We start from the raw sequence: 10654 nt of genomic DNA, 5'->3' as shown, positions 1-10654 counted from the left end.
CGGGTGCGGGGTGCGGGGTGCGGGCTCCCGGGCATGCTCAGAGCGCGCAGGTCCGGGCGGGGGCGGGGAGGGGAGGGGAGGGGAGGGGAGGGGAGGGGAGGGGAGGGGAGGGGAGGGGGCGGGCGGGGGAGCGGCCGCCGCCGCCGTGCGCTCGCGGGCCCGGGCGGAGCTGCGCAGTCCTCCTCTCGCAGCTGCGCCAGGACAGCGGCGCTGGCCGTGCCCACAAGTTGCCGGCAGCCGAGCGCGGCGCCGCCTCCTCTGCTCGCGGCCCCCCGCGCCCTCCCCGCGGCGGCCGCGGCCCCGGGACGCACCCGCACCCGCACCCGCACCGCACCCGCACCCGCACCGCACCCCCGGCGCACGCCCGCCCCAGATGTGAAGCGGCGCCGCAGCCCCTCGCCCCGTCCCCCGGAGCCATCCAGAGCGAGTGTCGCCGGCGTCTGCTCTGCCCAAAGCCCGGGGCTGGAAGATGTGGCAGCCGGCCACCGAGCGCCTGCAGGTAAGGGGCCGCCGCAGCGCCGGGGGCCAGCCTGGAGGAGGCGGCGGCGCTCCGGCCGGGAGCCCAGGGGGCGCGCTGCCCCTCGGCGGGGCTGTGACCCGGGGCGCTGGCGGGAGCCGCGGGGGGAGAGGGCGCTGCTGACCGCGGCCCCGCAGCCGGCGGGGGGCGGGCGACCCCCGGACACGCCGCGCCCCGGGCCTTCCAACTTTGGGCCTGGGGGTGTCGGTGTGCGAGTGCGTAGATGTCAGGCTGCACTTGCTGAGCAGCGGTTCTAGATCACGTTCCCCTGTCACAGTTTACTGGCCTGGGTTGCTTGTTTTCTTTTCTTGCATCCGGATTTTTCCTTTTTCTTTTTGGTCTCCAGGAAAGAGCAGGTAATTTGTAAGAGTATAATTTGGAAATATCAAACTTGCATTGGGGTGGCCATGGGATGCATATTTTATTTTATTTTATTATTTTATTTTATTTTATTTTTTTATTTTATTATCTTATCTATCTTACCTTATTTATTTATTTTATTTATCTTATTTTTTATTTTATTATCTTATCTATCTTATTTTATTTTATTTATTTTATCTTATTTTATTTTATCTGTCTTATTTTATTTTATTTTATTTTATTTTATTTTATTTTATTTTATTTTATTTTATTATTTTCTTCCTATTTCTTGGAGCTCTCCTTTCCATTCTCCCCTGAACTTCAACTCGCCCAGACGATCTCCAACGCCAGAAGTGAAGTTGTGGGCCAGGAGGAATACTGGCGCTCTGGGTCATCCCATCCAAAGTTTTTCAGTGCCGTCTGCTGAGATGACAGGCTGCCTTTAAATTTGGATTTGGATTTAATTTGGATTCCGAAGCCGGGGCGTTGGGAAGGGGGACAAAATGAGAAAGAGGGATGTTTACGGAAAGGAGCTCTTCCAGTGACACTTGGCACCCTGGAACCGCCCAGACTGCAAAGGTTTGATGACTGCCTTTTGCTGACAGATATATTCTCCAGGGAGAGGGCAGCTTCTCTGCCAGATAAAATCCACTGAATCCTGCAGTTCAACTTTTGGCAGGCTCGCAGCCACATTGTTTCGTAGTAAACTTTGAAGAAGTGTTTAAGTGGTAAAATATAGCACCATTGGAGGCCTAGTGGGTCTGAAGACTTAGTACAGCGGAGGCCAGGAGCCCTGGCTGGCTCCGGAGGTTTCTCAATGAACACTCAGAGCCCCAAATGCAGAATGCAGACTGCTCCTTAGATCCTGGGAGAGGCTACCCTTTGCCTGGGAGCTCCCATACTGGGGATTAACCTGCAGAGGGCATTGCACTTAGCAGAAACAGATGCCCCACGCCCCGCTTCTAAGCCTCCCTGGGCCTGTGGATTTGTGGGGAGTGGGTTCACATGAACAGAACCTGAGACACCAGGCCAGTCCCCCAGGATCTCAGACAGACTCCCCGAGAAAAGAGACCTTTAACCTTGGGGACAGTGTGGTGGGTGACCAACCTCTAACCTCCTCGTCTTATTAAGAGACCGTCACATCGAGCCTCTGAATGATGGACCAGAGGCGATGTGAATATTTTTTGGCAGTGACCCCAGTTACCAGTTGGGCATTTGAATTCCCTGATGGGTTCAGGGCACGGCTTCTATTCTAAAGGAAGGAGTGACTGGAGCGGGGGGTGGGGGGGGGTCCCCATCCAAGTGTGTAGCCTAGCTCTCAGAAGTCCTTGGAGAGATGAGGCCAGAGTTCCTTGAGGTGGCTTTTCTGGCCCGGGGCTGTGTGCCTCTGCAAAGTTTGTGGATTTTGTCTCTCGCAGTTATTTCTGTTTCATTTAAGGACTCCTGTGTGCTCCGGAGCACGTGACCCTTGGCAGGCGAGAGCTCTGGCTCGCGCTCCGCATGGCAATCGTTCCTTTACTAGAAACGTCCTCCTGGCTCTTCTGTGAAACGTACACATGTGCGTTTGGCACGAGCCTGGTTTATTACAGTTTGCGCTTGCAGTGCATTTCCTGCATTTTGAAGTGTCATGTTGAAAGAGCCCCCGGTTTAGGCTTTTGAAAGCTCAGGTAAACATGTCTTATCACTGGCTAAGATCAGATCGCTGCTGGAAGGTTCTTGCCAACAGGAGGCTCAACTTCACGCTCCCCAAATGAAAATGGGTAAACAAGCCGGGTTCCCTTTGAAAGGTCCGGCTCCTGCCTTGCCATTATAGAAGCGGACCAAATGGAGGGGGAAAAAAAATCTTCATAGTCGGGCTTCTTTCCACATAGCAGCTCCACTCTTTTTTCTTTTTTTTCCAAAACACACAATTTGCATGTTTTTGCTTCTTTGCGTCCTTGGGAGGGAGTTGCTGAGGGTGAGGTGGTGAGTGAGCTGCGTGTAATAATATTTTATTTACATTCCTTGTGGTTTTGTTTGTCACGGTCTCTGTTTGCTGTCTGGGATTTTTTTTCTTCCCCGTGTTGCCCTCAAGGCACCACCATATAGGAACGTGGGTTTCCGATTCCTCAGTGAATGGGATGCTTTATCTTGCCCCAATTCCGTGGCCGTTGGAGATGCTGATGGGAATTGTGTTCAGTGGGGAAATGAATGATGAGTCCCACTCGTGAATGAAGTCAAAGCCCCACCCTTCTTACACACATTCCTCACCTTCTCATACAACCTCATTAATTTTTTTTTCTTCATTAATTTTTAATGCAAGACTTCAATTTAGATGAGCTGGAGTGCGGAAAATCCTTCAAGGAAGCATTCCCAGAGCTTTCTTAATAGGACTGAGGACTCAGGAGCCAATTTCTTGTACAAATACCTAGAAACAAAAGAGGCGAGGGAAGAAAGGAAGGCCGTCTTTTCTTAATTGATTTTATGAGTTCCTGCTAGATGATGCCCATGCAAAGGGTCTGGGGCCCTGGGAGCGTGGCCGAAACTTGCGTAGGCCAGACGGTCACTCTGTAGCTAATTTGGGGCTGGCAGCTAGCCGTTTTGCTCAGGACATGACATCTTTGAGCAGGTTTAATTATCACTATCAAAACTCACTTCTTTGCCAGACGCAGCGATGCTTATGCTTCCCGATTTGAGGTGTAGCTGATTGACCCAAATCCAGCACGGGCACTGCGACCTGTTGCCCCGAGCCGGGCTGAGCTGGATCGTTCCTCATTCACACAACCCGCGGCAAGTTCATCTGCTCCCCTGAATGTTAAAACTTCTGTTGCGTCCCACTCGAGCCCTGGCTGCGAGCTTCTGCCATTAAAAATATAATAGGATCAAAAGGGATGTGAGGATTTAAATTACCACCCCAACTTTTGAAAATGAATACATACGAGTTCTTCCCTTTTCACCTCCTGTACTGCACAGCAGACCTTTTTTTTTTTTTTTTTTCCCCTTGGAGGGAGTCGGGAGAGTTATAAATTTTTAAAGGAGCAGATTTGAAACAGGCTCTTCTCAGAGAAGTACAGGGGACTTTTTAATAGATAAAGGGCTATGTATTGGTCTTTAAAAAAACAGAGCTGAGATTATTTCTGGCCTTGATACCTTAAGATTTGCACGGGTTTCCTAATTGTCTTCATTCTTGGGCGGGGAGGATCCGTTAGAAATGACGGACTCCTCTGTGCAAGAGTGAGGACACGTTAGCCATAGAAATGTGTGTTTCCCCAGAGCACATGTCTCCAGTGAGCCACCAGATACATTTTTCTGCAGGCCAGGAAAGGAGGAGAACAAGAGAAAGATGAATGGAGACTCAGTTTGAGACAAAGGAGGCCAACGGATCCGGGCCTGAGGTGGAGCTGTTACAAGGGTGGAGTGGAATGGGATAGTGGGAAGCTGTGAGAGAAGCAAGTTTTAGCAAGTTCTAATTGTGGAGTCGATGGGGAACTGTTTTCTCATGAGGCTTTTTTTTTTTTTTTAAGATTTATTTATTTATTTTAGGGGGGGTAGAGAGGGAGAGAGAGACAATGAGCAGAAGAGGCAGAGAGAATCCCAAGCAGACTCTGTGCCAAGCACGGAGCCTGATATGGGGCTCGATCTCACGACCCCTGAGATCGTGACTTGAGTCCAAACCAAGAGTCAGATGCTTAACCGACTGAGCCACCCAGGTGCCCCTCATGAGGCGTTCCACAAGGTTCCAAGTTAATCATTTGCCTGTCTTCCCTGAGATTTAAATTTTTCCTGTGGCAGATCCAGAAAATGCCGAACTTCGATCCGCAAAGCTTGGCTTTTGGCTTCTCAGCTTGGATCCTTCTCTTGCCTGCATCGCTTTCCTTTTTACTCTTATTCTGTTCAGTGGCCAAGCATCAGCACCTTCAAAACGGGGTGAAATGAGGAAGGGTAGGGAGAAAACCAGATCCTGCCTCCTTTGGTTTCTGGTGAACGTCTGGGCTGGCAAAAAGGTTCAAGGAAATAAAACTTCTGTTTTATTGGAGTTACAACTTTGGAGATTATAGGAGCCAAGAGTACTTGGTCCCCCAGGGTTATATTGTCCTTTCTCTGCCTTGCCTGAGCTGATAGATTTCACCTGCCCTTGCACTGGGGATTGTTCTAGACTTATTATTTCTCTGTTATCCAGCCCCTTCCACTTTTCCCCTGAGGATTGATGGAGGAACCCTCTAGAACAGCAGCTGGAGACCATTAGACCAGGAACGCTGGGCAGAGAGAAACCTTTGGCAAGCAAGACCCTTTTCCAGGCTGACCAAATTGACAAAAGGAACACAGAGTAAGGAAGGTAGTGGTAGCAGCCCGTTTTTATGGAGCACACACTGTGTATGGGGCGCTGTGCTAAGGAGTTTTACTTGAATTATCTAGTTCATTTGCCTTCCCTAGCCGCTTTATCCCCATTTCATAGTGAAAAACCCCTGAAAGCCAAAGAGGTTAAAAGATTTGGTCAGGGTTGGACAGCTAGAAATGAGCAGAGCTGGAATCTGGCTGGTCTGGCTTCTGAACTCACTTCTTAGCCACTTCTCTGTAGTGCAGAAGGGTAAGAAGATGCTCTACACCTGCTGGGGCCATTGTTATTAATAAAGAGAATTGTAGGGGCGGGGGTCTGGTGGCTCAGAGGGGCTGCTTTCATATTTCTGGTTGATGCAGTCTGGCTGCCTGTGCCGACATGGGCTACCCTCTTTGGGTGGCTCACACCTCTGGGTGATGGTGGTAGTGGGGGAACGTAAGCTGGTATATCGTACTTTAGCTGAAATCCCCAGTTGCCGTTTGAGTCTCTTCAACTGGAGCACATGGCATTTATCCAAACTAGAGACCTTGAAAGATGGTAATCAAGCCTGATCTGGTCCTTCCACATTTACACCAAAAGTGGGGGCAGGGGGAAGGAGATTGGGGAGTTCAGGAGCAACTGCTTGGAAATAAGTGGTAGCTACTCTTAGGGACGCACAGGGTTCTCACTGAAGGGATCCTAGATTTTGCCAGTCTTTTTGTGCGTCTTAGATGAGTAAGTACAAAGCCTTGGGCTTTATCGTTTGCAGAGGAAACTTGGAGATATCATTACTGTGAGGTCTTTGAAAAGCAGCATGCTGTCTTACATCATTGGGTCTTTCTGTGCATTTGTCAGCAAAATCTCCACCAAGTGACTTGCAAAATGCCAGCCTTGGAAAAAAACCAAAAAACTCTGCCCCCTGGTTACCCATTGCCTAACTGGGCTGTTTCATGTTGAATGTACTGGGTTATCTTGGGGTGTTAGGCAACTTTTTGCATTTTGTTTGATGTTCCAGATTGGCTCCCTCCTCCCCCACATCCCAGTAGCACTGACTCCCCCCACCCCACTATGCAGATTAATCCTGTAAATTGGGTCCTGGAAGAGTCAGCCCCAGACAGCCCCAAGGCAGCTGGGGAATCAGGCTTCCTTCCATGGGGCTATTCGACTCCACAAATAGCGAATAGCAGCAATTCAGGGAGTCGTTAGTGGTCAGCAAATAAAACTAGTCCAAAAACACCCAGTAACACTGCAGTGTGCTTCACTCACACCGCCCCCCCCCAACCCCCGGGGCACAAACCTAAACGGAGGCTTTGTTTAAGTCCAGCAGGAAGAAATAGTTGAGGTTGTTGTCCAAAGACCTCCTTGGAGGCTAGTGGAGTCAGTTACTATCATTTTATGTTAACTTAAAAAGAGGTTTTGATCCCAATTTAGCTGCCAGCCAGTGATAGAGCATCAGAGTACTCCCCAGGTCCAACCCTCAGGCCAGGATCTGGACAAGGACCTCGTCAGGAGTCAGGCACAGACTGGCCCTGTGTCCTTGGCCTATTTCCGTGCTTCCAAAGTCTCGGGGAGCCCTCTCACCTAATGCTGGTGCCACTTGGGTTCCTCGTCTTGCTGAGGTCTTCTCTCCTGTGTCTGCCTCCTCTTCCCTCACTCGTTGCCACTGAGGTCTCGCTTTGATAAGGGAGGTTCTGGTAGTGAGAAAAACACCACTTCCTTCTGTTTGTTGAAGCTTAAACACTAGTTGAGCCTTTTATTCCTTGCACCTTTGGCCTTCCTGATGGGCGCAGCCTCAGACTCGAACCCTGGTCCCCATGTCTTACTCATTGCGGTGGGCCTTCCCCCGGCCCCCACATATATGCTGAAGACCTAGCCCTGCTATTATCAATGCTGCCTCGTGTGAAAATAGGGTCTGTGCAGATGTAATTGAGTTGAGTCACTCGGATTAGGGGAGCCCTAAATCCAGTGACTGGTGTCCTTAGGATAAGGAGAGATTTGAAGGCACAGAGGAAGGCATAAGAAGGAGAAAGCCTTGTGAAGACAGAGGCAGAGAATGGAGTTATGCTTCCACAAGCGCAGGAATGCCAGGGGTGGTTGGCAACCACCAGAAACTAGAAGAATCAGGGGAATGTCCTTCCTTAGAGTCTTTACAGGGAGCATTGCCCTGCTGCCATCTTGATTAGGGGCTTCCAGCCTCCAGAACTATGAGAGAGTACATTTCTTTTTTTTTTTTTTTTGAGAATACATTTCTATTGTTGCCCCGTCTGTGTCAACTTGTTACAGCAGCCATGGTAAACTAATACACTAATAAAACCACATTGCCTTTGACCGAGTTCTGTGTATTTCCAGAAGCCTGGGTATGCCTGACTTTCATAAACTGGGACAAAATGAATGTGTCTCTGTAACACACTCTTTTACTACTGAGTGTGTGAATTTATTTACAGCGGATTCAGAGAAAATGAAAACAGACATTATAAAACAACTAAATCACTGCTTCTTCCTCCCTCATCTGCTTCTGGTCAAGAGCCTAGGGATGGCGGCGAACGGGTCTTGCGTTGCTAAAGGGAGCGCCCCTAGAACAAATAGTAAATGTGCTTCAAGAGATAGTTAACTTTGATCATTAAAATTATGGGATGTGAAAGACAGTTTGCTTTAAGGCGGATCTCAGTGACACTTTTCCAGGCAGGTGGAGACCAAGGGTGGGCTAGGGTTTTATCCTCAAAATTGCCAGAGTCCCTGCAGAGTCTCTGGGGAGCAGGCCTCCGGTGCTTGCCTCTGCCCGACGGGTCGGAGACCCATGTGGGTTGACTTTCGAGTCCCCTCCGGGCAGCCCCAGATGATTGTCTGGTTGATGATTTGCATCTGGCTGGATATTTTGCTTTGTTTTCGTTTTTCACTTGGTAACAGTATAAATTATTTTAATGAAGAATCGCTTTCTAGTACCCAACTCACTTTTAAGACAAAAAAGTCAGTGTCACGAGGAGTCATCACACTTGCTTTCCTCTCTCCCAAGTGCAGCAGACACTTGTTGCCTCCCCCTGCCCCCGAGGGCAAGGAGCCTGGGTGAGGGCAGGGCGGCCCGGGGTCTGCACATCTCAGAGTGGAGAGCCGAGAGCCTCTGGGTTTTAAAATGCTATTTTACCTTTCATTCTCTTCCTCAGGAAGAAGAGAATCCTGTGCTCGGGGGTGGGCAGGGAAGGGGGGGCAGAGATGCCAGGAGAAAGAGGCTCCTTAATTGCCATCCTTCTGTGAGGATAGGCCGTTCTGATCCCTTCATGACAAGTCCTTTCCTCACAGCTTCTTTGTAATTGTGGGTCTGAGGATGAATACCCAGAAGGCCTGGCCCCTTCTTCCCAGCACATGCTTTGAGGCCTTTCCATCAGGAACTGGCTGCCTTTTCCCCAGGTGTGTGCGACATCCTGGGGTCCAAGCCACCCATGGTGTGGGGTGTGGGAGTGGCCACTGCCGTTTCCTTTCTGACCGGCCTGTGGATGCTCCCTGGGGGCTGAGCCGGGGTCTGTGGGGCCATGGGGCAGAGGGGTGGCTAGTTTGTGTTGGGCTGACATTCTTGGTGGCCTCGTGCACTAGCTTCCGAGCGTTGCCATAACAAAGTACCACAGGCCGGGTGTCCCAAGGACGAGAAACTTCTTGTCTCACAGATGTGGAGGCTGGAAGTCTGAAATCAAGGTGTCGGCAGTTGGGGTTTCCTCTGAGGCCATGAGGGAGAATCTGTGCTGTGCCTCGCTCCTAGTGTCTGGTGGTCTTTTGGAAATCTTAGCTGGCCCTTGGCACATGGTGGTCTCCCTGTGTGTGTCTCCTTAGAAGGATGCCCCCCATGTTGGATCAGGGGCCTACCCTCCTCTGGGGACTACTTAGGTCTGTGATGAGCCTCGTTCTGAGTCAGGTCACATTCTGAGGTATTGGGGTTTCAGCATAGGAATTTTTGGAGAGACACTTCAGCCTATAATACTTACTTTAGAATTTTCTTTTGGGTATCCTCTGGGCACCAGCACATTTCTCCCTGCTTGAACCAATCGCAAAAAAAAAAAAAAAAAAAAAAGAAAAAAGAGCAATGGGATTTTTTTCCCCCTCAATGGCAGTGCAGATGTGAAATGAAGTGGCATATCTGCTTCTTGTCATGGCTACTATTTTATACTTGATTTGATAAAAAAAAATAAATAAAATGACAAAATAAGGGCAGCTCGGGTGGCTCAGCTGTTTAGTGCTGCCTTCAGCCCAGGGCGTGATTCTGGAGACCCGGGATTGAGTCCCACGTCGGGCTTCCTGATGGAGCCTGCTTCTCCTTCTGCCTGTATCTCTGCCTCTCTCTCTCTCTCAATCTCTCTCTTTGTCTCTCATGAATAAATAAATAAAATCTTTTTAAAAAATGACAAAATAATATCTGCTTAGGGTGACAAGGTAACAAATCACACAGCTGGGAAGTGTGTTAAGATGCTAATAAGCTTTCTCTAGATTTCCCAATTCTCCCCATGAAGGAAACTCATAGGATCTGTCTGGTAGTGATTTTCCCACAACTTTCTTCCAGGTCTGTGCAAACATGTACAAATATATGGATGCATATTTAGATCTTTCTCATGTGTTTCAATAATACACTATATATGTATTACTCTGCTTTTTCTTTTTCACTTTACAAAGTGCTTCCTAGGGATCTCCTTTGGTCAGTACAGTTGGCTCCCCCTTCTCCATGGTTCTGTGTTCCGTGCTTTCAGTTACTGGCAGCCAACTACAGTCCAGAAACACATGATCCTTCTTCTGACAGATCATTAGAAGGTCAGTAGTTGCTAAAGGTCACATGGCAACACCTACATCATTCACTTTATTATCAGAAGAAATATGAGTACAGTTATATAAGATATTTTGGGGGACAGAGACCACAATCACTTCTGTGACAATATGTTGTTATAATTGTTTTATTATCAGTTATTTTTGTTAATTTCTTACTGTACCTAGCTAAATTAAAATTTATCATAGGTATGTATGTATAGGGAAAAAACATAGCATATGCAGGGTTTCAGATATCCTCTGGGCGTCTTGGAACATATTCCACATCGATAAGGGGGAAACTACTTTAATATAGCTCCAGCTCATTCCTTTTAGGATCTGCATGGGATTTGTAGTAGAGTTGGGCCACAATTTATTCAGTTCTTCCTCTATCAGGTTGGATCCGGGGCATATCCACGTTCTTTTGTTGCCCTCCTGCCTGTTAATAATACTGTTATAACTCTCTGGGTATGTACATAAGGATATGCTCGTATTTCTTTAGACAGGACAGGAAGCATGAGATTTGCTATATCTATGAGTATGCATGTTTTATATTTTAGCAGCTGTTAATGAAGGCCTTTTGTGAGAAGTCTTCTTTTTGATCTGAAGTCTGGGCGCTTCTGGCAAAGGTGCAAAGAACATAGTTTGCTGGAGACAGGATAGTCTTTTCAACAAATGATGCTGGCATAATTGGATAT

At 48.7% G+C, this 10654-nt stretch overlaps 1 protein-coding gene across 3 annotated transcripts in view; it reads left to right on the top strand.

Moving 5' to 3' along the window:
- Window positions 1–318: 318 nt before the first annotated feature.
- The window catches only part of PID1 (phosphotyrosine interaction domain containing 1), a 226057-nt gene continuing 215721 nt past the window's right edge, over window positions 319–10654 (top strand). The window contains exon 1 of one of the 3 annotated variants that reach the window (XM_038574062.1): window positions 319–499. In XM_038574062.1, coding sequence (XP_038429990.1) covers window positions 470–499 — 30 coding nt within the window. In that variant the 5' untranslated portion in view covers window positions 319–469. Of the gene's footprint in view, window positions 500–9864; window positions 9966–10654 lie in introns of those variants that run through there. The other 2 variants (XM_038574063.1, XM_038574061.1) reach the window with 2 other exon arrangements.

The sequence above is a fragment of the Canis lupus genome, chromosome 25 (assembly GCF_011100685.1).
Source record: "Canis lupus familiaris isolate Mischka breed German Shepherd chromosome 25, alternate assembly UU_Cfam_GSD_1.0, whole genome shotgun sequence".
NCBI classification, from domain to species: domain Eukaryota; kingdom Metazoa; phylum Chordata; class Mammalia; order Carnivora; family Canidae; genus Canis; species Canis lupus.
Note: the sequence above shows the minus strand (reverse complement) of the source record. Positions and strands in the feature narration are given on the sequence as shown.